Genomic DNA, 27371 nt, shown 5'->3' with positions numbered 1-27371 from the left:
CCATCCATCTTCTATATGGCTTTATCCTGCACAGGGTTGCAGGGCACTGGATCTAATATGCAACTCTGGAGGGCCAGACAACACACACACACACATTCACACCTATAAGGTCAAATTTAGGGTCACCATTTAATTTCATTGTGTTGTTGGACTGTGGGAGGGGGGCGGGGGGAGAACCTGCAAACTCCAGCTGGCATTTGAACCCATGATGCCCTCGCTGTGAGCTGAGAGCACGAACCACTGAAGGCCCTAAAAATACCTTTCACAGTTTTTCAAGCTACTTCATTAGATATTCCAATAATCAATGAAGCATAGCCACTAATTCTCAGTCATCAAGAGTTAATATGTATTTTGACTCATACAGAGTGTAGTACAGTGTACATGAACATGCCATTTAATAGGAATATTAATAGAACATACCATAAATCATCTATTTTGAGTTCTGTACCTGATTGACCTACATGAAGACCAGTGCTTTATCAAAATCATTCACAATTACTTACTTTAGTTTTAAAACATTAAGTAGCTTGTTAATTTAGAGTAGTGTGCCATTAGACATTTGCCTTTCTGTGCTATGCATTAAAGTGATTACACAAATCAATCACGGAAGTTTGGATCCTACCATCTTTATTGACCGGTGCCTGATGGGCGTCACTTGGCTTGACACAATGTTCAATTAGTGGCTGTCTGATTGACACCGTCCTCCTGCCACCATCGCCCTCCAGACAGGCGGACTGGTGGGACCGTGAGGCGGCGTGTGGAGTTGTGAACGGGAGAGGGGGGGAGTGGAGGGCGGGTACAAGCCGACCGTCCGCCGCAGCTCTCTGCAGGAGGAGCGCGCCGCGCCGCGCGCAGAGGAGCGCAATCCGATGGAGCGGCAGCAGCGCGTCTCCTCACACATCTCAACACACTGACGCACCTTCTGTCGCTCTCTTCTCCCTCCTTCACAGTCGGCGGTTGTTGGTTTTTTTTTGTTTCTTGTTTTTTTTTTTTTTTTTAATGTTTTTCTATAGTTGCCTTGCTTTTTTCTTTTCGTTTCTTCCCCCGAGGAGTCATCCAAAAAGAAAACTATAACCATAACTAAGAACAGGATGGATCTCTCACAGCTGCTGGGGCTGCTCCTGTTGTGCGGACATCTGCCAAAAGTAAGCCTCTTTTTGTGATCACTTTATATACCATTAAAATTCTATTTAAGTTTGAACCCAGTGCGTAACTTCATTATAGCTCAGAAAACTTTGGGATTGTTTGGCACACACACACTATCTATCTATCTATCTATCTATCTATCTATCTATCTATCTATCTATCTATCTATCTATATGAATGAAATGTGCTCACAAAGTCGTATAAAATGCATTGTTATCCATAAGTCTTTCATCTTTCATAGTTTCATAACATTTGCTTTCCAAGATGATGAGACAAGTATTTCCATCAGGCTGCCTCTGACGTCTTACTGCTGATGTATCAATAACATCATTTATAGTGAATGCTTGGATATCTTGTGAAAGACACAGAGCACTATGTCTCTGAAAGATATATATGAATAGAGTAATTTAACTCAACTACATTTTTGCTGCCTCAGTATTTGTATTGTCTCCGGTTGGGAAGCTGTTGATCACTGTCACATTGTCACACATCTCCCTGTTTCATTGCCACCGTTTCTGTGGTTAGTCTCAGTGGGGCTTTGTGTGCAAGGTGGGAGATATATGCTTCCTTGCTCCTATTTCACATTTGATTTGACACAAATAGGTATCTATAACATGAGATTTAATATGACTTGCTTGTCTCTTTAGGTTTGGTCTTTTCGTTTTGTGCATGGAACCCAAGAGTAATCTCTTGTGATGTCTAATTCTTTCCAAAATACTATCTCTAATAGGGGGTGCCACAAGTACTCTTGGGATCGTTTTTTCTAAGAGGAGTATGTTTATCTGTTTCTCGCATCGCTACAGTTTCTGTGGAGTGTATATGATTTATTTTTTTTGGACAATTTCAGAAATGCAGAAAAGAAAGTCAGAAATACATCTGGATTTCAATATGGACTGAGACTAATTATTTTAGTCAAATGACACGTTGCGTGTTTTCTTTTAATGCTTGCCAGGGAGGCTCTTTTCAAGCAGAATAGCTTCTTAACATCTAAGTGACTGTGAGAAAATGTCTTCCTCCTCACCTCTGTCAACGCTCAGACGTCTTGCCTGGCCCGACAGTTCCGATCAGCCAGAAACATCTTGAGTTGACATACATCAGTAGCTCTTAAAGGGTTTACTGGTGTGTCTTTTCTAAAGTCCTGTTTTACAATAACACACCCTGACAGGCTTCATCAATATATCTAGTGAGGAAATGTGGTCTTCAAGGGGGCATGGAAAATCCTGTAAGTGGTTAAAAAGTACATGTTAATGGCTGGATGTCACTGTCATCGATTCAACACTGTGCAGATAAGAGGCGGTGGAAAAGAGCACAGAGGGTGGCCATTAATGACTTTTCCTCCTCTTGTTCTTATAAACACCAAGCCAAGTAAGAGGAACTAAAATACATTTTCAACCAGTGGTTAGAGACGTCCATTTGTGTTGCAAAAGTGGTGTGGTCCGTCCATCCGTCCTCTTTACTGCTTTGTCAAACTCAGGATTAACTGAAGTCAATCCCAGTTGACGAGAGGAAGCTAAATGGATCAGAAGAACCAAAACCAAAAAAAAAGAAATCTCCACGGGGTCATTCTTGTGTCCTTGTACAAGTTCTCTTTTCCGTGTAAGTTGAGTCTTCTCTGTTTGGTTAAAACTGCCCTGCTGTGTGTACAAAACAGCAAGCAGCCCATCATCAACAGGTGGACATAAACATGTGAAAACAAACTCTGTGCAGAGAAAAAGTAGACAAACTCGGGTAATACTGGATGGCTACCAGTTCTACAAATGTCTTATTGAGTAAAATTAATAATCAAGTTGTGCATATAGACCTGATAGTACAGTTTTTAGAGATACATTCTTACAAATGTATATATACTGATTGTCCTGGCACTAACTGTATGATCTTGTGAAGAAGATATACTTTTGACTTCACTGTCACTAACGCTCATATGGAATTAGCATCATATGTTTACTTTTTAAAATTTTCCTAAGAGTTCAGCAAAAAGATCAATATAACGTTTGTGCTTGCTTTGTAAATGTGAAACTTAATGATCAGATTAAACGAGTTAGCAAAGAATGAAAGTGGAGGAAAATGATTGATAGAGCTCTCGTGGTTGCATATTTAAAGGTTAAGCTTCAGCAAAGTAACAAAACAAGTGAGAAGATCCACTTTCTGTCTTCAGCACGTCTACGAGAAGCAATACGTAACTTCTGGTATTCTCTCTGAACAACAGAGGGCCACAGGAATAACTGTTCAAACATAAAAGAGAGTGAGTGTACGTGTACATGCATGCAAATGTTTGAAGGGTGTTTCACCATTCATTTTCTTTCCTTCCCCCGCAAACTATTCAAACTATATATTTTTTCAAGATACAGAGAATTTTTCAAAACTAGTAAACATAACAGAAGCTGCAACGTTTGGGCATTAATAATCTGCTTGGCCTATTAATGGCTCTAATAAAAAAAATCAAAAAGAGATGGACTGAAGACCAACATGTGAATCTACTGAAATTTCATATACCTTACCTTTAAAGTTACACTGAGCAAAGACTTAGGACATGTCGACATACGGACGGATGGAGGATTGTACTCTTTGAGATGACACTCAAACAGCCATAGCCATGGCTGCCGTGATGACAGAAGTAAATCTAACTGAACCTGACAGGGGATGAATGTACAGAACCACTCTGATGCAACCTGATTTCCTTTGAATTAAAATTAGGTGAAGATCGAATTAAATCCACAAATAAAATTACTGCACTCATCAAACAACATCCTCAAGCATGTACATTAGGTGTCGGCGCACAGAATAACAAACTGGAAACAGCATGTCAATTACTGAGCCCCACAGGTGCTGCTTTGCATTATTTTGGTACGCTGTAGGCTGTTGCACCACCTGTTTGTCCTTCACGCTCAGCTGAGCTTTGACTTCCACCTCTCAGTTAACTCTTCACGCACTGGTCTGAGAACCGCGTTGATTATTTGTATTATTCACTCTTGGCAAAACTCAAATGAACACGTTTCCAAAAATGAATGTATTTCTCAACTACAGTGAGGGGAGTACAGTTTACGCACAGTGCAGAGAGTTTGAACAGTGCATACTGCAGGTTCGTGCGTTCATGTTAATCCAGCTGAGAAAATATAAATCCTTAATTAACTTTGCTCATCAGCTAATCAACTTACAAGTTGCTTTCCAGCGGTGTGTCAGAAGGAAATAAGCAGATTACTCTGCAGTGTGTGGCTTCACATGGACGTGAATTTCTCTTCTCATTTTCTGTCGACTCCTCTCATCTTTATTTTCTGATCATTATCTTGTTCTCAAACAAGGCAAGCCGCTATAAATGACAATATACAGCTCTCGTGTGTGTGTGTGTGTGTGTGTGTGTGTGTGTGTGTGTGTGTGTGTGTGTGTGTGTGTGTGTGTGTGTAAGGGTATACAGAGGTCCACTTATCATTTGCATACTTTAGGACTGACAGTTTGATTCATTGCCCGGTACTGTAATCTCCATGGTTAGGCTGTCCAAACCTGATACGCAATTGGTACGATTGCAGCATCTCAGGTGGCCGGGCATTTAATTTTTGTCTTCTGCATTTTGAGCGGGTTTATAAATCACTGTCACGACACATCGCCCCCGTTTGTTGCGAGTATATTGATGAAGAAATTCAACCACCATCATCAATCCCACACAGCCAACTGTGGTGATTGTTTTACCACTGGTCTCCCTCTGTGTGTATTCTGGCTTTATCCACAATATGCAGAGTAATATGAACTAATAAACTACATTCAAGTGAAGAAGGAAGCCTGATCCAGGAGCCTGCAGTATAAGACCTTGCACATATTCCTCTATCATGTCTGTTTATCTCCCTGATGAGGGATTTTGCTTCTATTTCCCTCATGTTGATGCAGCATTAGTGGTTTTGGGGAAAGTTTTGGTTGCAAGTGAGTCACATTCTCAAAGCCAGATAACACAAAACAGCTCCCTGCATTCATACTTCGTCTAGGAAAGGCTCTATCTGTTTAGCTGGTAAATACCAAAAAACACTCTTAATAATTTGCTGGTTTGTGGAAACAAACCATTAAATGGTTAATTCCAAGTGGAAGTCATTTTTCAGATGTACTGTTTGCCCGAATTTATTATTTTGGCTTATGCTGAATATAAAGGTTACACCTTGTTAGGATGGTGTATTTATGTACTAAGATGTACCAGTGGCCTTTGTTTTGTGATTTTAACAACATTTCTTCAACAAAAAAAAGTGGTGAGGTAATAGCGTGTTTGGATAAGACTTACAATTAAGATTATAACACAATAATAGCAAGTGGGCTGAAAAGCAGCACCACTCTTTAAACAGTCCCTACAGAATGATTCAGTATTGTCCTATAGATTTATGTTTGAAAATAAGCTCTGCTCTGGCACATGGAAGGATGAGAGCAAGTACTTCGTTCTCTTCCCAAGATGGGCATATGCGGGCGGAGCCAGTCCAGCTTGCACAGACACAGCAGATTGTGAATGCAGCTCATATGATCTAAAATGGCTGAAAAATCAAAGAAAAGTTGGATTTGGGGGCAATAAACTTTGAATACAACATTTTTTAACTCATGTGAAAGTGTTGAAAAGCTGAATAATATGACTCGTCTGAGACTAAACCCATTGTGTCAACTTGTCAATTACTTTCATGACATGTCAGTGTCCTCCACCAACAATTCCAGTCAACGCCGGGCGAAAGCTATGGTGCATGTCGGCCGAGCACCCGTTAAATCCGACATTTAACCCAGAGAGACCAAACATGGCAAAATGATAAAATATAAAACAGGAATGACATGAAAAGGCATTTCTCATATCCAAGCTCTGGATGTCAGCGCATTACAGTAAAATGTCGAAATGTGAAGCAAAGCAGAAAATATAGAGTGCATCAAAAGTGAGTTTGTTATAAAACTGCTGGTTTTGATTTAACCAGTTTTAAATCAAGTTGTCCATATAGTGTTCTTCAAATTGAGGTACAGTAATTGTGATTTCCCACACAGTTGAGGATACATTTGATTTATTCCAAGGTACCATGTTGAAAAAAGAAAAATGTATCTGTACATATCGTTTTAAAAGAGCTGTTTAAATAACCGTTAATGAATATTACTGGAATTACCTCCCTGTGACATTTGGATTAGAGGCGTGACATTAAATCAGTACACACAGGATAAACATCTGTAACCGAGCATGCACCAAAAAACTGACGCCACACTGTGATGTTTGCATCCTCCCTCTGGGGGGGGAGGCTTTTGGTCTCATATCCTTCTCTCATGACAATTCCCTCCAGTCAGTTCAATGCTAATCACAGATAAGGTTACCACAGGGTCTTACCAACATGAGATTTGCTCCTGTATCCGTGTATCTCTGCTCAGCCGCAGTTAGCAGATTTATCTCCTGCCTCCCAGCGTGAGCTGCTGCTATTACTTCAGGATATGCTGGATTCTCCACTGTAATCAGTTTTGGGCAAGAACTCCTGTGAGCAAAGTTGTGTGGATGATGATGGTGTCAGGACGACCTTACCCGCGCTGGATGAGAGCGAGCCAGGCAATGGCTTCAACTCACACAAAGTAATGTGAACTCATTTGTCTCGTTTGCCACTGCTGCTTTAAAAGGAGTCACTGTTTGTTCGAGGATCACGTACAGACTCTACAACAAATTACAGAATTGTAGTGTGTTTATTGCAATTTACAAGGGAGGACTATCGAAGAAAAAGCTAGTGTTTTTCTATATTTACCGAAACAAAAATGAAGGGATGTAAGAGTCGAATTCCAAATACATAATACATACTATTTTTACATTTATATAAATAATATTATTTATACTGTTTTGAAACTAGTTTGGAGTACTTGTACTAAAGTTATACTTTAGTGCAATTTACACCATTTAATATGCGCCACCATGCAGCTGGTATTCTACTCTACTCTACTCTACTCTACTCTCTACTACTTGTAAAAACGTAAGTCAATTCCAGGACATGTACAACTTATACTAATGTCCAAAGCTTCTCAAAGCATTTTTTGTAACAAATCATTTTATTTGCTATTTTTGCTACCACAGCATGGTTTCATTTTTAAATACTTTACTGGGTTTTTAAAAATGCGCATTAAACATGTCTAGTCAAAAAAGAATTATTTTTTTCAAAAACAACTTTGTAATTGTTCTTGTTTATGTTTGATAACATAGGTGTAATTATGTACTATTTAAAGAACATAACAGTAGCTATATGAAAGTAGTGCTCTTGCCACTGCAAAACTGTTAAATTGACGGTGACGAGAGAGATTTGCTGTTTTGTCAAGAAACACAGGAAAACTGTCCCCGACGATGAAGCTGAATATCCAAGTAATGCGAACTGAAAAACTGAAACTTGAGATCATTGCCTGAAACAGTACATGCAAGAGAAAGTGTTGTCTTTAGTAAATTTCAACATTTATTCATCCCTCTTATGCTCATGCAGAGTGCAATGATGACTGCACCACAGACACACCCTGCATTTCTCAAACAATCACGTCTTCAGGGTTGGAGTAAGTGGCCTAAACAGAGGTGGAACTTGCAAACTCGACATAAAAAGACGACTCGAAGCTGCAATTCAGTGATGTGAAGCGACGGTATCACACTAAAATATCCCAATTTCACACTTCCTCAAAATTCCTCATCAAGTTCTAAAGTTGAATTAATTGGGAGCAAAAGATTGAACTGAAATTACAGCGGTGAAGCTTGTGATCATTTTGATTGAGCCGGTTAAAGGATGTTGACATGCGGTACTATTGAGTTGATCCATTTTTTACAAGATGCATTAGAGGAAGTGCTGCACGATGAACACTTTGCAGATGTTGATTTTCTGTTCCAATGATGGACTTTTGGCTTTATTTTACATAATTGAACACATGACCATATTGTATATACACTTGTTAGCTGGTTGTTGCCCTGAGAGTTGATCTTCAGTGATATATTGGGGTACTTGTCTTGCCCGTGATGCGCCGTTCATTGACCACAGCCTGCTGTTTTCAGCAATGTTGCATCTTTGGAGGCTCAACTAAACAGGACTATTCAGAGTGATTGATGAAGATCATCTCATGTCTGACAGCTCCAACATGGCTGGGACTCGCCAAAGAAAGAATAAAGGTATCTATACGGGCCAATTAGAGAACAACAGTGATACATTTGTAAATAGATCGAGTGCATTGTGCTGCAAAGATCCTCTCTCCGTGACCTTTTCTGCTTTGAGTCATGCCAAGTATCTTAGCGTTGGCAGTCTGGTGCAGGGCAAAGCTCCTCCCTGGGAGTTCATGTATGTTCCACTCTGCCTCATCCTGATTTCTTTCTCCCTCTTTTTCTTTCTCCCCTGACCTTCTGAAGCTCCGAGCTGCTCATCTCACACATTTCCACTGACCCGCCACTGTCGGCTTGCATTTTTCAGCCTCTGTTGACACAGATGAACAACAGCAGTAGATTACTTGCTTCTCCGCTTCCTAATCCATTTGCATGATAGCATCTATTTTCCTCACAAGAAGGAGCTCTGTTTGGATTTTAGACAGCGAGATTATTTCTGTGTGTTTCCTGTATTACAGTCTGGGGGTTCATTCTAATGGGTAAACACAGCAATAAAAGTTAAAGTCGCAGCAATGCGCTTCGGGTAGATATTAAAAAATATTTATCAGCAGATGTTTTCTGTCATCTAACGTCTTGCTTGAACTTCACCGAATATGAGTTACTGATTGCAATGATTTCTTATATTTATTAAATTTGCTTTTTTTCCCCACCCCTTTCACAGGTGGCGTCGATGCAGATGTGCGACGTGGTGAATGAGATCGAGCTGGAGAAAGAGCGCTGTGAAAATAGCACCTCTGGGAACGTCACCTCAGGTTACTCTTGAAAACATATTTCTGCAAACAGTTTCAAACACAAAAAGAGTGATTATGGTGTACTTTTAGATGTCAACAGACAGAGATTCAGTATCTAGTATTACAGTAAACAAGTCAGCTCTGTGACGGCTTTTCCCAGCCAGTAGAAAGTTTGACCTCTTTTCAGCTCTGTTAAAGCCTGTTATGTTATTTTGAAGCTCTTGATGTCGGCCGGCTCTGAGCCCTCCGACACATTTGACACATTTTTGTGGCGCTGGCCGGCATGTTTTCAGGTTTTCAAGCCTACAATTTTCATTTTTCATTTTATTGAAATATTTCCTGAAAGCCTCAAGGAAGGAAACTGGTACATGTGAACGACGTGTTCTCCTTAATCAAATATGAAATCACAATGTGGTTTTCTACAATAGTACCATAAAACTTATACATTAGAACAATATTCTCTGCTGGGTTGAACATGATCATATAGTATCCATCCACACAGAAATCAAGGGGGGGTGGGGGGTGGAAATCACTCCTCAAAGACGTTTCTTGAAAAACATCTTTTTGTTGAAATGCATTGCAAAGTTAATCAAGTTTGACATTGAAGCTAATTATAGCAGGTTTAGTAGCAGCTCATACTTAATGTTGGCACAGAGCACAAAAATGACAGCCTCACAATTGCTTAACGGCAAATATAAAGAGTAATGAGCTGGATACAAATTCAGTCATGGTAAATGCCTTAATTGTTTTATTCATCTGATAAAACATCATTGTCTGATAAAATTATGAATTCAACCACTATGTATCTTGCAGTCAATAAACGGTAAATAAAGCAAAAGGTAGTGGCTAAGAAATATACACCCATGCTCTTAAATATGCGCAACAATTTAGACAAAATAGATTTTTTTTCAATGTATTTTTCTTTGGCCCACAGAGTTTAAAGTTACTCATCTATATTAAAATATATCTGTGCAATCCATTCGCTCTCATTTTAATAAGAAATAACTACACATACCACTCATACAGCATAAGGCATTAAGTGAATATACATGAGTGACTTACGTGGAAGCAGCTCTTCTTATCTCTTCAATGACCCTCATTTTTCTTCTTTGCTATCTGCTTCCACAACAGGAAGGTAGTGGAAGTTGCACTCAGAGGTCACATCCCCAATAAATGAATTAACAGCATTTACTGTATGTATGTGAGACAGCAGACATACATCCGCAGCCTATAGTTGTGACATATAAAGAAAGTAAGAGTATTTTTAATAGTCGTGAAACCTACGTCAACTGTCTTCTGACAGTTTCACTTCCCTGCAGAATAGCTCCCTGCCCATAGAGGCCTGATTTCCAGCGCATCGAAACATCAGAAAGTACCCATGCAATGCATGTATTTTTGTATTTCACACCCATTTAAGTGAGACTTGGTCATTTTCATTTCACAGAACAGAGAGAAGCTGGTTCGCATGCAGGTTTTCAAACCAGCTGCTGTAAGAAAAAACCATCCCTAACAACAGCTTATTCGGTGTAGCAGGCACATTCCTGTTGGATAAAGCAGGTTTCACTTTTCAAGAGTGTGACTGTGATTTAAGATGACCCAAAGACGTATAAGACAAGATTTAAGTGTAAATGAGCCAAATCTTTAAAAGAAACCCATTAGCACTTGAGGCAACATTTGCATGAATCCTTTTATGATTGTTTGAAGTGCATGTTACTCACTTGGGGATGAATGCAACATTCATAATACCGCAAATTACGATTTGTCAGGGCACAGGTCTTTAAAGGGATGACGTCATCTAAAAAGCATCAATTATTCATCTCTAGAAGGAGACATGCTTGCACAACCAGGTTTAATTCCAGAGTTTAATGGCTTCAATAATTTTCATTGGATAAAAAACATTCATATATTAATTTTTTTAATTTTTTTAATTTATATTACAGCGTTGTAACATGCAAGTGCTGCAATTTGTGCGCGCATGTGCATGTGTGCCTTTGTGGACTTAAATTGTGGGAACCAAAATACGTAGAGTTAAAGATTAGGGACATTGGTACTTACTTGTGAAAGATATAGTCTGTGTCGAGTAATTCCAAAGGTCTGTTTCTAAATGCTTCATACGTTTCTATCAAAGGATTTCTGAAATCACATCAATAGGCTGTGATGTGATGAATTTCATCTGTGTCTCATCACATCATCAAGGCCACAGCCTGATCCACTGCATGAAACTCAGAATGACAGGATGAAGAATTGGAATATTTAGTGAAGCTTCACATTGCTGGAAATCTATCGCTGCCTCTACTTTGAATGGTATAGACTTTGATCAGAGTGGGCAGGGATTCATATATTAGATGTAACACAGTAACTTCCTAATGGCATTGACGTCATACGTTATGCATTTTCTGATTATTTAGAATGTTTTGGGTTTTTTTTGGTCTTTTTCTTATTTTGGTGCTTGCTTTTTGAAGTCTTTGTTGTGACAAACTTCGAAAATTGACGGGTAAATGTTTTATTAAGACCTTCCGGAGTGTCTTACACCGCTCCCTAAAATCTTAATAAAATAAGATTTTAGGGAGCCGTGTAAGACACTCCAGAAGGTCAGTGTCATACAAACTGCTGCTGTATAAACACGTGTGTCTCTATCATTATTTGTGTGATGCCTTATTCATGTTATTGTTTTCTCCTGGAAGGTTGCCAAGGCATGTGGGACCACATTGCCTGTTGGCCGTCGGCCAGCGTTGGAGAAGTGGTAACAATAACATGCCCAACGTACTTCAGTTACTTCAGCGACCAACACAAAGGTAAACTCATCCTTTCTCCATTATTATTGTTTTGGGGTTTTTTGTACGTATATTTCAGTTTGAGAACAATGCATTAAAACATTTACAACATGCGTGTAAGTTCTGCTGTGAAGCAATAGTTTATTTCAAGGTAGGCATGCAAAAACAGGCTCTATTGTGCAATCATCTTGTCGACAGCGAACACATATACAACATGTTCATTTGTGCATTCACATTTGTCTATCTTCAATATTTTGATGTTGTAAAGTGTGTTTACACATTCCTGAGACACATTATAGATGGAGTGAGTTTCCTGCATACAAATAAACATTATAGGATCATTATGAAATCATCGGACCCCCCCCCCCCCAACAGCTCACTGGAAAGTGGAAACTGATCCATGAGACTCATAAGAGCATCAACACATCGTAGTTATTACCATAACTAAAATATTATATTCCACAACTTTCTACATTTGCATAATTGTTCAAAGAGTGGAAAGCAGAGACTGTTCCTCTTCACCAGGGCTTCGAACACCAGAGCGCCACACAAAGTACCCTAGAAATAGGGCTCAAAGCCACCATAAAGGTTCCTGCAAGATCACTGTGATGCCACTGACGAAAACCAAACTCACGAAAACTTGGAAGAATCCAGCTAATTTTCAGCCATTGTTATAAGAGCACAGACCCAGTGATTATTCGTATGATGATTCATACAGATGAGAAAAAGAAATGTTACAAATCAGCTTTTGTTCCTCGACAATGAGCAAAGGTTCCTGGCGACATTTCTCTTCTCTTTATCCACTGAGTGTTACCTCACTGACAAATTTCAGATCACTAACTGCGTTTTGACCTCGTCCGCGGCCTCACTAGAGACCTACACCTTCTTTATCTCTTCACACTCTTGTCTTGCTTCTCAGAATCCTCTCTGCCATTTATGCCCGTGTGCTTTCCCGGGCCTCGGCTGCTTGCTTGTTGCTTTCACGGCATCGGCTCGATAAATGCTTGGAGATCTTCAAATTTCCTCTCAATAGCTGCGCTATCAAGGCTTCACATACCTGACCAAAGCAAACAAAGGATTGTTGACTTTGAGGCTCTGCGCAAATTAAAAGAAAAGGAAGAAAATTACTCAGACACTGTCATTGCTGGACTTTTAAACAGTCTGCACTGGATAGCTCCTACAAAACAAAAGCTCCAGTGATTTCAATATAGATACGAACTCACAGGAGACACTTGAGAGGTTGTGTCTTCAAAAGTGAAAATGACATAAAGTTGTTGGATTTTTTTTTTTATTATTATTTTGAGGTAAATTGTGGTATCGATAGATAAACTAAGATTGCATTCATCCATCCCAGTTATTACCTTTATCCATATCAGTGCTACGACAAGAAGGAGTTAATCCCAGCTGACTGAAAGGAAAGCTGGACCTGGTACAGACCATTGTATCTGAATTATGGGGGGAAGCCGTTATAATGCACACATAGATAACAACAAGACTGCACACAAGCATTTAAAGTCTTTTTTTATTTGGACTGACAGCTTTGAATGGTAACTGGATCCTCCGATATATTGCTTTTTACCGCTTCAGCGGTCGCAACATACTTTATATAAAGTCAGATTCACCCATTGAGACAAATCGTAATTTACACACACACAAACATGGTGAGCTCTCCTAGGATATTACCACTGGGAGCATGTTGGGATACAGTGCCTTGCCAAGCAGAAGACACTTTGACACATGTTGGGGGAGTTCAGGGATCTGACCACCATCTTTAGATTGAGTTTTCTTTGGTCTCCTCCCACAGTGAAAAACAACCCCATGTGTTTGGGGTTAATTGGCATCACTCAAATTGCCTGTTGGTATTAGTATCTGTCTCTCTCTGTTTTCCCTATGATGGAACCGGTTGCATCCTGCCTTCACCCATGGTCAGCTGGGATCAGCTCCACCTCCCAATGATCCTAAATGATAAATTATTCTTTCTTATTGAAGGTAGAAATGGTGGAACGTTCACTGACTTATTCATTTAAGTCTGTTTTCCTCCAAAATATCTAATTTGGCAATTTGGATTCTCGTTGTGGTTATTTCACTGAATATGCATCACTCATTAAAGGAAACATTGCTCTCTAATAAAGTACACGTCTAAGCTCTTCCTTATCTGTGAACATTTTCAAGAGGTGACGACATTTGTTTCCACACATTGATTTTAGAAATGCGTTTTTAAAATATACTGCAAAATTAATTCATATGAGATGGATCTTGATTACACTATTTCCCCTGAAATGTTGAAGGACAGAATGAAGGTTCACATTTACATAAAATCGGATTTCAAATTTTCTTTTTTTGTTCCACACTTGTAAAATCTGCAAAGCCTTGAATTGGAAAATAATTTTCCCACAAAAAATGACCATTGACCTGTGATTCAGTGGGAATTATTATGCTTGTTTTCATCGGGTGCTCTTGACCCACAACTCCAACCGACTCTGACTGCAGGACTTTATCCCGTCTTCAAATGGATCATCAGGTTGGGCTTGAGGACATCATGTGATTTGTATTCAACCGATTTCAGCTGTGAGAACACAGTTTCCATGTGCCTAGCTATAAAAAAAAATAGATGAATTCTTTCTGCATTTTAATGCCACGTCAAGAAAAGGGAACAATAACTGAAATATTCCCATCCTGGAGTTTCACAAATGGCAGCAATTGTTGCGACCTGGAATGTATAGTCAGGAAATTTCCACTTATGGAGTTGTGAACACTCAATCAAGAGGTCATTCAAATGGATTTTTTTTTTCTACAGTAAACAGGAAACCACCTCTTAACTCTTGGTCTAGACTCTCCAGCAGGGTCTCTCAACATCCCATCCAGGATTCAATCGACTCGTTTTCACAAGATTCCAAAGAGTCAAATCTTCCTGAGGTTTGAAAATATAAAAAGGGGAAACGCAGCTTGAAGATACCTATGTGAAGCATGCGCGAACAGCAAGGAAACGTGTTTGTTGGAATTGTTTTTCTTAGTTTGTAACAATGCTTCTTGGCCATTAATCTTATCCCAGTAAATTAGTGATTAGTTTGAATGGAAATGGTGGTGAGGAACTCGCACTGTGATCAACTCCAGTCTGTGGAGGTGGCAGTTGTCTTGGAGGAGTTTTTTTCTCCGATTATGACCATTTGAAATAGAAGTCAACAGATCTTCATTCGAAGAATATAAATTGTCAGATTTTTTTTTTAGATTATGATTATTTTTTAGCTTACAAGGCCAGGTGAGATTGAAATTCCCAGAGGATTATGGGCTTTTAAGCTTTTTTTCCCTTCTGCCATGTTATTACTTCATATATCAGGCCTGTTATTGCCCTTTCAGACCTTTCTACGCCGCCTCATTAGACACCTGTCTGCTCACTATTATTGTCCAATTTCAGGGTGTGACCACGTGTTTGACCCTTTCTCACCGGCTCACTGTAAAGCCAACTCTTATCGTTAATTTTTGACTGCATGTTGACACATTTTGATGTGTTTCTGTGAATCAAATTTAATCTCTAGTTTCCTTTGTTCTAAATTAGGTCTGAATTCATTGTTGGATGACGGGTTATTAAACTCAACACATTTGCACTGAAGAAAATGGTGTTCGACCAGCTTGAATAATTTCTCCCGACCCACACCTCTCCCCGCAAAGCTTTTTTTTTCTTCTTCCCTTTCACTCCAGGAGTTATTTTTAAATTGGTGCTGATGGATATGCTCCGTCTTTTCAACACCTCTGAGAGTTTTACCTGGTCTCCTCGTGCTCCTGCCTCTTTGACCCAGCAAGTCAAAGCTCAGTCCTGAGAGATGGAGAGAAATGTGATTATTGAGGGCACAACTGGATGCAAAGTAATGGGACTTTCACTTTGTAAAACCACTTCCATCAGCAGATGTTTGCCTCACTCCAAAGTGTGCTCACCAGCCACAGTATGCAGTACACCCTGTCAGTGCTGGGCGTACATCTTTTGACTCATTTAGTTTCTATATTGTGGGACAGATGTGACAAAGTGTTGAAAATGTAAAACTTAAAGGTTTTGGCCCACATTAACAAGACAATTAGATGTACAGTCATAATGTGAACCCCTTGCTTTCTCGCATTGTAAAGGCATTTTTTTTCAATTAAGATCGGGTAACTGATTAGACCCTTCCATCCGAGACTCATCAGTCATCTTGTTAAATGTTTTCATTAATAAATGGTACACAGATGATAATCTGGATTGTGCATTTTGTCTTCATTTTAAATGAAAATACTTACACTGGTTAGCGCTCGTGTCTCACTGCAAGGTCTGTTCCAAATCATTAGTGGTGTCCATGATTTCTTAAAGTGCAGACATTGGAGATAATGTTTCTGAAATTCTAAAAAATGTAGTTTCAAAGGATAAAACAACAAGGATTTGCTAATGCAGATGTATTCAGATATATTGTGTTTTTTTTGTTGTGCTTTTTGGGGGGGGTATTGGCTCACAGGTGGTCTCAGGAACAGCTTTACGTGGATCAGATGGAGAGTCTCCTCAATACAATAATGACTTTTTATTTTTTAAAGCTTGAAAGCTGAACATAAGAATAATTTTTGCCACATGACTGAGCCTGTTCCGGAAGGCAATTCTAACATTGCACTCGGAGAGAAACAGAGAGAAAAGAGAGCAAAAGAGAGAAAAAAAAGAGTATAGGATTTGTCTGAAGAACTGTTTACTAGCATGTTTAGAGGACAGATCATCAACTTTGAGTGTCCTCGGCTGTGTGCCTTCAGTGTTGTGCACCTGAGCTGCGTTTGGCAGGTGACTTTCGGCCTCGCTATAAACAAACTGCCACCGGAAATACAGCGACTTGTAGGAAAGTTGTGCAACAGATTCCAGCCACTCCACAGCACAGACATTTAAAAATGAAAATGAGTTTCTCTGAGCCTCCAAGATGGATACGTTTGGATATCATCAAGACCGCTGTGAGGCTCTGAAGTGTGTAGGAAATACACAAATACCAGTGAAGTCACGAGAAACTTAATAACTGCTAGTAAGTATATGTGGGGATTTGTGGAAACGTATTGAAAAGCACAGCTTCCTGAAATTCAACACAGTAATGCGATAGCAGATTCTGTCAACGTGTGATGGTGAAGGCAGGGCTGTTGACTGGAACTGCAAACAATGCATGCAAATAGGAAGGATTTTAAATTGACGGCAAATAACTGGGATGGAAACAGCTTGTGGTAAACTCCTCTGGCGGGCTCCCAGACACAGGCTGAGACTGAAACTGCGACTGCAATAAATCTCTCTGAATCCACAGCAAAATAAATGTAAAGTGCAGAAAAATAACTTTTTTCTCTAATTTGATAAACAAGGAGCTCTTTGACAAAGCACACGGAAATCATCTACCGAGCTTAGTCACCATATCAGACTAGAAGTATTTAACCTTGTAGAGACTTAACATGTCTGTAAGAGATTAAAATGTGTGTTTTGTAATTTATAACCAAATGCCTGCAAAGCTCATAAGAAATCTGTCTACATACTGCAGTTTGAATCAGAAGGAGATTGTTTCATTCTTTAACTTGTAAACGTTTCAGGTTTCAATGCGGAATTTTCAATTGAGCAAAATCAATTTCAAAGTCAGCTCTGGGAAGCTGATGCCCTTGATACAGAAGGAAACTTGAAAACATGCAGCCATTGACGATGTTACACTGTGTGTGGCCATATCTAATCAATCATTGCTATCACGTGAGGGATTTGTATGCAATTTACAATGTGAGATTTGTACTCGACTTCAGTCAGCATCCTGATGGATTGTCCTCACATACCACAAGAAAAAAACAAAAACCTTGAGTTTAGGATCTAAGATGAAATAATGATGTTTTTCACCACACCACACGGCAGGAACCAGTTTCATTTTACAGTAAGTATGTTATAAGAGGTTTCTCATGTGAAAAGAAAGTATTGTCCCGGGTGACCATGACCCAGTGCAACAGAGTTTTCTTTTACCCACATGCTCCACTTACACAACCTGCCAGCATTCAGATAAAACCTGCGTCCTGCATGAGAATTTGACGATTAGACTTTCAGTCTGTGAAATTGTGCTCTCAGCAGTGGCGGTAGACAAGCTTTCCTCCTCGTCTCGACCATTTGTGGATCCAGTAATTGAAATGTTTCCTGTGCAAAGAGAAGCTAGTTTCTACAGATGATACCACAGCATATGGGTGTGGAAAGAGGAACAATAAAATAATAAAAGAGATTCTGTTCTGATAGTTTTCAAAAACTAAACAAATGAAAGTCATAAGTGCCAGTTTTTTTTTATCTCCACAGATTTAAAAATGAATCTGTTTGTACTGAATCAAAACTTTTTTTTAATATATCATTTCAATAATGTACAAATATTTTGTGTTCAAAACCAAACCTTGTGTAACCCCACAGGTTACTGGCATAGTACAATTTGATAGATTTAATATTGAGTGTCACCTTTTGTCATATCAGTCAAATCGTTTTAAAAATATTTTATATTACTGGCTTCTTCAGCATCTTGTCAGTGTGTAGAATCACACTGACAATAGTTGGAATACAAGAAATATAAGGCAGATTACCACCCTATCGACCTCAAAGCTCTGTTTCATGAGCTGAGCTCATCACAGTCAGGATTTCAAAAACACCACAACATGTGGGGAAAATGTCAAATCTAATGTTGAGTGCAAAGAGACCTCTTCAAAACCCATAATACTCAAACGTGAAAATAAACCAGGCAACATTTCAAGACATGTTGTTCCTTTTTAAAGAGACTATACACACTCATCTGCCACTTCATCTGACGTGACGTCAAGAAGCTCGCCGTTAAATTCTGCTTTTGAAATAGTAATAATAGCAAGAGTTTCAATTTGTGTCATATTTGATACATCGGGTCACCATGCTCAAAGATTCCTTTTTCTTGAACAAACAAAAACATAATAAAACACAAATAAATCCAACAAATTTGTAATTCCAAACATAACAACTGCTGCTATAATTCAGTAATGAGAAATCCACCAATGGAACCTCCATCCATAATCATTTTCAGAGCATCTTCAACACTTTATTTTTTTTGCCATCTAAAAACACACATGCACACAAAAACAAATTGTTATTTTATTTGAATTAACAGTTTTTAGTGAAAAGCAGTAATCAAAAGGAAGTTACAAGCGATCATATCAAGCAATAGTCATCAATCATCATGATACAAGTTACATATCTAGTTGTTTTACTCTAAATGTACCAAATTATGTAATTTAAAAATATAAAGACTGTATGTTGCTTGACTACAATTGACTGATTTAGACTTACATGACTTTATAGACCTGCCTCAACACGATTTTACTAAAACATAGATTATGAAATTTTAAGTATTTTCACATTGCATCAACCCAGTTACTCTTCCTATTGATGTTTCAGTTAAAATTGTAATGTTTTTTTCTTACCTTAACCTTTTCAAACTTGGCAAAGTTCTTCTTCAAAAACCACCTGTGTCCAACTCCTGCGTCATGGCAATCTTGTAGTGTCACTTGGAAGGCCATCTCATGATTGAATTACTACCCCCCTTTGGAGTATCTGTGCACTGCATGTATCTGATTATATACATCAGGTTTTTCAAGGGAAAATAATATCACACTGCTCATGTGTAGGGCTGAAAAATTAATGTATCAAATATGGTACGTTTGGCATTATAACAACAATTGCAACCACGTTTGCTTGAAATGGCGAATGGACTTCATTTATATAGCGCCTTACAGCATGTGAGCAGCCGCATAGCTCATCACATTCACCCATTCACACACCGTTGGAGGCTGCAGCCGTGCAAGAATTTCGGGTTTCTCCATATCATGTGTTGGACTGTAAATTATTTATTTGTAATAACACAGCATGAAGTGGTTTGTGATTAATGTAATCTGGCAAGACTCAACAAAGGAGTGAAGCTGGCAGAGGGCCTTCCTCATACAACCTGCATCCTATTGCTTCCTGTGAGGATGCTGATCTTTATTTGGAGCAGGATGAGTGACAAGATAAGGATCAGTTTGTCAATATCTGTGTCTGCCAAGTGCCTGTCTGTAGGACCAGATAATGCACAAGTCAATAGTGCCTCACACTTGCTGGGGAGTGTTCTGCAGCACTCTGGAGTTTGTTGGCAGTGACATAACAAGCAAGTATGAGGTCACAGCACACGGGAACGTTGGAATACATTTGTTGGGAGTTGCCAGGTTTATTAAAGAGAAATGCGGGGTTTGGGTGCTTGTGACCTTTTCATTCCCTCTCCATCTGCAGGTAATCTCTCCAAAGCCTGCACACCAGACGGCTGGACCGAGATGCATCCCATTGACATCGCTGTGAACTGTGGCTATAACCTCAATGGCACGAGTGACGATGTGAGTGTTTAAGTCGTGTTCCCATGGTAAATGAATGCTGTGAAGAAGCAGTGGGCAGAAAAAAATTGAACGGGAACATCTTTTCTTTTCGCTGTGGGTGGGCGTTGTTGGAAAATAGCTGTATTGATTGATGGTTTCATAACCCTGCCATTTGTCCATTGGCTCTATTTTTCTTTCATTCAATTCTTTCGGGTGCTGTGTATCTCAAGTGGTTGAGCATTTTGCACTTAGACTGAATGTACAACTCCAATTACAAAACCGTTGATGTGTTCATGTCACATCTTTGTCTTAGTACAGTACAACCTCTGACAAGTGGACCCGATTATTGGAATATTCAGACATTGTGGTGTCAGGAGATTCGTTTTGAGAGCTGAATGATCGCCGCTCCTCTCCGTCAGCCCCTCCATGATGTCCACATTGTGTGTCCGCAGACTGTGTGCGGGCCAAGGGCGCGCACACGATCGCATCCATACTCCACTGCACTCTGGACTCATGTCCATGCGAGTTCCATAACGTAACAAAACGTTCCAGAAACTATCTCAACTTCTGCTGCCCGGCGTTGTCCACCTTTCCTAAAGCAGTCTATGTTTCATTTCAGGACTTCTGAGCCGTCTGACTCTTTATTTGCTTGTAAATTGTGATTGTTATACCATACCATGACATATTTGATGTTCGGTTCTTTCAATATCAACTTGTCCTACAATTTGTCTTCATGATCAGTCCCTCATGAGAGGACAGAGAGGACATCTGTCTTCAAGGGACACTTGCCCTTTGATTTTAATGCATCCCGATCAGAGGTTCTACTGTACTTTACTGTTTGCATGAAAAGAAAGAACACCACATTTCAGGAAAATCTTCTGTCAAAACAAGTTTTAAAGTGCTAAATAGATTTATCATAAAATAATATAATAACACATTGGTCTGAGGACAGGATGGGAAACACGTGTTATACTTGTATTTCTTTCCTGCTGCTGCTGATACAATTAAGCGTGTATATTTCTCATATCCATATTTTTACCCCAGAGATACGTGATGTCTCCAAAATCCATTGATGGCCACAGTAAAATCATAAAAGTTCAACCACAGTGTGTCGCACGACTTCTCCTCTAAATCAAACACAATCATGTTGAGGATCTCATAGAAATCAAAAGTTATCTTGCAACAAAGAAGCTGAGGTACGTTTGTACGTCCCAAAAAAGTATTACTTCCTTTAAGTTGATCACTTCACGCCCTTAAAGCTGGCAATATTAAAAACAAGTATATCAATTCAGCATTTCTTTGAGTCTGTGAAACACATTTGATTTCATTGACGAGGGCAGGTCAGTTAATAATTCCTGCGCCTGTTATCAGGCATTATGAGTCATTAGAGGTTATTCATGATGCCTCCCTGGGTTGGATGATTCTAAATGCAGCAAATGTTGGTCTTATGTAGTTTATTTTTACCGCAGAGAGCTAATCTTTCCTGTGTTGACAAAGATGGAGCAAGGAGTGGAAGTGCACTACAGGGTGGTAAAAGCTTTGGTGGTGGGTGCGCTGCTCTCTGAGTCACAGACGCAGTCTCATTAGTATTCCACATAGGAAGTCAGGAGGGACCTGCCTGGTGAAGTACTCTAAAAGGAATTTGATGTCCGCCTTCCTGCATACTTGATGTCTGTGTGTGTTTCAGGATGCAGAGCTCTTATTCTCATTTTCATCAAATACAAATCATGCAGTGCCGTGGCAGGAACACAGCCAGGCCGCTCTGAGCGGATCAGAGAGTTGGTGAGCTCCAGCCAGCTCTCCAAACTCCAATTCTCCTTTATGCCGTGTCTGATAAGTGTTAGATTGAAGTGCGGCAGTAAATCCTGCGGTATTGATTCATAGGAGGTGAGAGAAAGACACAGGAGCTTGACTACGCTTTACTTACAACACTTACAGGTCAGTGGAGCCATTAAGTTAAGATCAGCATTTCCTGTTAACCATGATGTTCCCATAATCCCAGATCGACAAAGACTCAGATTAGTTTTGCTTTATTCACTCTGGTGTTTCCTGTGGAGTTGCAGCACATGTCACATTACAAGTTGCTGTGATGATCCTCAACAGCAGCATGTGAGACATGATTATAGTCTTAATCTAATTGAAAGCACAACGAATTGTAAATTAATTTTTAATTATAAGCATTTTTTTTTTTGCATCTCAGTATTTGCCCATTTTAATTCTCTTTGCTAGATAAATGGATTATTAAAATAGACACAATGTTCACATGACAAAAGCTTAATTTTTTATTTGTTATTGTTATTGTCTCAAGAATTTCCCACTTGGATTAATAAAGTATTTCTATTCTATTCTATCCTACCAGAGTGTTGGTAAAGTGTATGTCTGATTACGTCGGATAGATGGATGGATGGATGGATGGATGGATGGATGGATGGATGGATGGATTTACTTTTAGTCAGTGTATCTCTTCTGTAAAGTTCATTTGAATATAATGTCTGTTGGGGAAACAGACAGTTTCTCACTATCGCCTGTTTTGAGGTTTTGACTGTTTTGACTCTCGATAACAGAACAGATGCTTGATACAGATATGAATGAAAACAGATATTTTTAAATTGTTAAACAGGTCCAAATAGATTTCTCTAACAGCATGTTGATGTTAAAATCTCAGCCTATGTACACCTCAGTCTTGGAAAAAAAAAAGTGTATTATTCATTTTGATTAGATTTGTACTCATTTCAATATCTTTTTCAGCAGGGGAAGTTTTTTTGGCAAGTGAAGATTGGTTACACAATCGGCCACAGTGTTTCGCTCATCTCTCTTACTACAGCCATTGTGATCCTCTGCATCTTCAGGTAGGTAAACCTACTGTACGAAATTACCTGTTTCTTAAACATTATTGCCTGCAGTAGGTGTGTTGCTGAATGTGTTCTTGACTTCTACACTGAAGCACAGCAACTCTGATTCCCACTGGGAGATGTGGCATTGACTCCACCACAGTTTCACGCTTCAAATATCAAACAGCTTTGCATCAGTGCAGCTTCACGCCCAAATATTAAACTGAATGCTGAGAAGAAAGACTCAAATTAAATAGTCAAACTATACGTCTTTTGATCTTTCTTTGACATCTGAAATATCGTGGGATTAAAGAAACCGGTATGTTTTGTCTGTGAGAGATGGGGTTAATTTTAAACATATAGTTAATGGAAGTCACTGGAGATCGCAGCATCTAATTCTGAAGCAGCAATGAATAGACATTATATGTTGGTGACTCACAGAAAATCATTGAATTCTTTGAAAAAAATGCATGTTATTGATTGTGTGCATCACTGATTAGTTAACAATGAGGAAAGTTACAAAAGCATTTGTGCGCAACCCTCTGACCCTGAACACAATGTGCATACGTTGCTGAAATCCTTCACGATCTCTCTCTCTCTTTCTCTCTCTCTCTCTCTCTCTCTCTCTCTCTCTCTCTCTCTCTCTCTCTCTACCTTTCAATTCTTTGCAAAAAGTAAAGTAAATAAATACACTCTTTCCTCTATACAAGCTCTGCATATCAAATAATTTCCTTCAAGGCTTCACTGATGGAGCAAACACCCACATTTCTCTTGCATTGGAGGGAAATTCATATTTTTCAAGTGGCTTGTTTATGCTGTTCCAGCAGTGTGCGGTGCTGAGCTCCTTACTGATCGGGGGGTTTGTTTCGGACTCCAAGGCCACAAGTCAGGTCAAGGTCAGGAGGATAAATTAAACTTGTATGGGCATGAAATGAAAACAGCCCACGACTCTGACTTATGACAGGGCAGTGGGAGGGTTTAGCGAGGGGTGTCAGTGGGAGGTGGCGGGACGGGGAGCGTCACACCTGTTCCTGAAAGGTGCCGCAGACCGCAGGAAAAGGTTTGGATATATCAACTTGACATCTTTAAAGCTTTCTCAACAAAGTGTTGTGAGGAAACTTTAGTAAGATATTAGCTCATTGTAGCTGTGATCCTTATAATTAGAAATAAGAGGCAAATGTGAATAATTTGAGATATTACTTCCTCTTATAAACAACTAAATAAATAAATAAATGCAACATGTTTCTTATTGATACTTAACACCAGACTGGCATACAATGTGTCTCCTTCACTGTTTTTCTACAGGATGTGGCCATTGAAAGTACAAATGCTGGAATGCTGTAAAAAACTAATTCAGTCATTCATTCATTTTGCTTTCAGCAGTGCAACCTTGGAATATTTTTTTTTCTTTCCTGTTTACCACAGTTCTAATCATTCATGAGAAATTACAATACAAATACCCCAGATACAAATAACCCACCGGACAGTCGCATTTCAACACTTTCATTCATGCCACATGTAGTATTGTGTTCTCTTATTCTGTGTTTGACCAAATACATTAGATATGTCATGAGAACAGCTTTCCTTGTGCACAAAAGAAGTTCCTAATGTATAAAATTAGCCGGGCACTATAATGCCATAACTACAAAAAAAAAAAAAAAGAAGAAGAACAACAGGCATTCTTATTTAATACGTACCATTTGCAATGAGTAACAATAGTCTTTTCAAACAGCTGTGACAGAGTGGGAACAAGCTCTCCTGGGTATGAGATAAGGTTCAATAAAACCTTAATGTTTCCCCCGGGGACATTAAGTGGTTGTGCATGTGTTGTATTACAGCTATTTCCTCACAGTGGGAATCTGCATCCCTGGCAAAATATGATAAAAAAAAAAAGAATTGAAGCTATGGGGAGCCATGACACAACTCTACGCCTCTTTCTTTGAGTTTTTAAACGTCTCAAGTATGAGAACGTAATCATGACAAGAAGAAATACCGAATGCTTAGGATTGCAAACCATTCATGACTTTGGGTTGTTGAGGAATGTAAAAGACTATACAAGCGTTCATTGTATTCTACAGCAGAGCCACACACACACTGATAAAATGAACTACGGGGCTTTATTATGAATTAAATCATCCTATGATTGCTGCCATTAACTCCAAGGACATTGGATAATCAGCCTGAAGGCCCTCTTAATCAAAATGTTCCTGCATCTTGTCTCTTTGTGTTTATCTATATTACTGTATGTTGTTTTTGTTTGTTTGTTTTTATTGTCCCAGGAAGCTCCACTGCACGAGGAACTACATCCATATGCATCTGTTTGTGTCATTCATCCTGAAGGCCATCGCTGTGTTCATCAAAGACGTGGTCCTGTACGAGGTCGGCGAAGTGGACAACTGCTCTCCGGGCTCTGTGAGTTTGAGTGTGAGACGTTGCTGTTCGGTGTGGGTGTTTCCACCTCAGCGGCTCGTGGGTGATCTGGTGTCCTTCAACAGCCAAGTGGTCGAATTTCAAGAGGCGTAGAGAGTCTTCCATGAACCTGAAGACTTGTGTGACTATCCCCCATTGATAGTATACATTTTCTTTAAGATAATTACTTCTGTTCCTATATTTTTAAAATACAAACATATCCAAGTATTAAGACGTGTTTGTACACATTACCAGCCATGGCAGCACAGACACTGGTTACTTCGTGGGATCTATTAGATTGTGATATGGTAATGTGCAGACAATATGTTGTTTCTTTTTCCCATCCAGTTTTCATCCTACACATTCATCCTATACATTCATCCTACACGTATGATTTGACAGGAGTCCAAGATATCGGCTTGGGATTGCGGTCCTTTTGGTTTCCTACACCACCGTGAACACCACTAAATGACACTAATTCACAGGGCCCCGAGGCTGCAGCGCAGCCAGCAAACATGAGGTTTATGTTACGCTCTGTGGCCAGGCGACGAGACGAGCTGAAGAGGAATGTATTTATAAGTGAGCGCCGTGTCCCGCTCCAGTGTGTTAATGGAACTACTGGGCTGAGAGGAGCCAGCCGCTGTCAGGGGTCGGCTGAAAAAAAAGACATTATGTAGTCAGATTTGGTGCCAAAACACTTACTGTGACCCTGGCATTACCTCCATTATAACAGTTGGCTCACTTACTCCTCTGTTTTTGTGTCGGTGCTTCTTTGTGTCTATTTGTCTGTGTAGGTTTGCTGCTTGCTTGGTTCATTACCTCCCACTCCTCCAGCAGCTGGATGTTTGCCGTACTTACCCATTAGATTATGCTTCGTGTGACTGCAACAGCCCAGCGTGCGTGTTGAACACGATCCTCCCAGTTTATCCAGTAGTTAAAAAAAAAAAAAAATCCCATCAGTCACTGTTGGCAGGATTTTTTCAACCGAGCTCCAGCAAACAATTTCTGCACATTAAACTTGTCCGTGAGGTGCCGACAGCCTATCTGGATCCATTTTCTTACCCACATCAGGCCAAGTGGGAATCTGGTTATACCAGCCACTAAATCCTTGACAGCACTTTCAGTCATGAGACCTCCCCAACAATTTCATGTAATTAAAGAGAAAGTCTGACTGCATTATTAGTTGTACCGGTAACCCTTCAACTACCTTTTCCCCTTCACTTGTTAACAAAAAAAAAAATTTATATGAGAAGTTTGAAGTTGTAAACATCCAATTGATACACATTAGGTATTAAAAAAAAACAACTTACTTGACAACCATTTCCTACACAGCGCCACGGGGTCTCATGTAAATGAATGAACAAGAAACTATAAATCTTCACAAGTTTTAAAGTCATATAAAAGTTATTCAATCTTTAACTTTTATTTATGTTCAGTTCTCTTTTAGATACAGTCGTTGTCTTTTTTTTTGTCTGTTCTCATTTTAAAGTCAAATTTAAATACTCACAGTAACAATCTTCTACAATCCTAAAGTTCTGCTTCCAAGTTCTACTCGAAGCCATTTACACGTCAGAGCTCAGACACCTCAAGCAAAGATACAGCCGATACAGTTTGGTAGCTTCAGAGTTTTAGTGCGACAGCATGTCGGTAAACAAGCGATGCAAAGTGAGCTCTCCTCCTCTATTTCTGTATGTTTTTATTATCATTTTTCCAACAGCAATGATGTTTACTGAACAGCAGGCTCTAGTCTTTCGCAGACTCATGCAGTTCAGTAACTTATTCCACCACCGGCGAACTCCAGAAGAGAGGAGTGACGTGATGAAAAAGCAGCAGACACCTGCAGTGGGCTGGAGGGTGTTTGGATCCGAATGCAGAAAATCAAATAGATTGAGTTGCGTCTTTGTCAGCGAGTGGGCTTGTCTAAATGTGATGCAGCCGGCAGTGGAGCGGTAAAATCAATGAATATGTATGACAATGGATTCTGTATCATTTGCAGCAGTTTGAATGTGCA

At 39.5% G+C, this 27371-nt stretch overlaps 1 protein-coding gene across 1 annotated transcript in view; it reads left to right on the top strand.

Annotated features, from left to right (window-relative positions):
• Positions 1 to 1091: 1091 nt before the first annotated feature.
• Positions 1092 to 27371, top strand: part of vipr1b (vasoactive intestinal peptide receptor 1b) — a gene marked incomplete at both ends in the record, with an annotated part of 33496 nt that continues 7216 nt past the window's right edge. Inside the window, 6 exons of the mRNA XM_080515036.1 lie at positions 1092 to 1145; positions 8913 to 9003; positions 11667 to 11777; positions 20041 to 20141; positions 22872 to 22969; positions 25231 to 25363. Of these exons, the coding sequence (XP_080371162.1) occupies positions 1092 to 1145; positions 8913 to 9003; positions 11667 to 11777; positions 20041 to 20141; positions 22872 to 22969; positions 25231 to 25363 (588 nt within the window). The remainder of the gene's footprint in view (positions 1146 to 8912; positions 9004 to 11666; positions 11778 to 20040; positions 20142 to 22871; positions 22970 to 25230; positions 25364 to 27371) is intronic.

Source organism: Blennius ocellaris (genome assembly GCF_963422515.1).
Source record: "Blennius ocellaris genome assembly, chromosome: 19".
Classification (NCBI taxonomy): domain Eukaryota; kingdom Metazoa; phylum Chordata; class Actinopteri; order Blenniiformes; family Blenniidae; genus Blennius; species Blennius ocellaris.
Note: the sequence above shows the minus strand (reverse complement) of the source record. Positions and strands in the feature narration are given on the sequence as shown.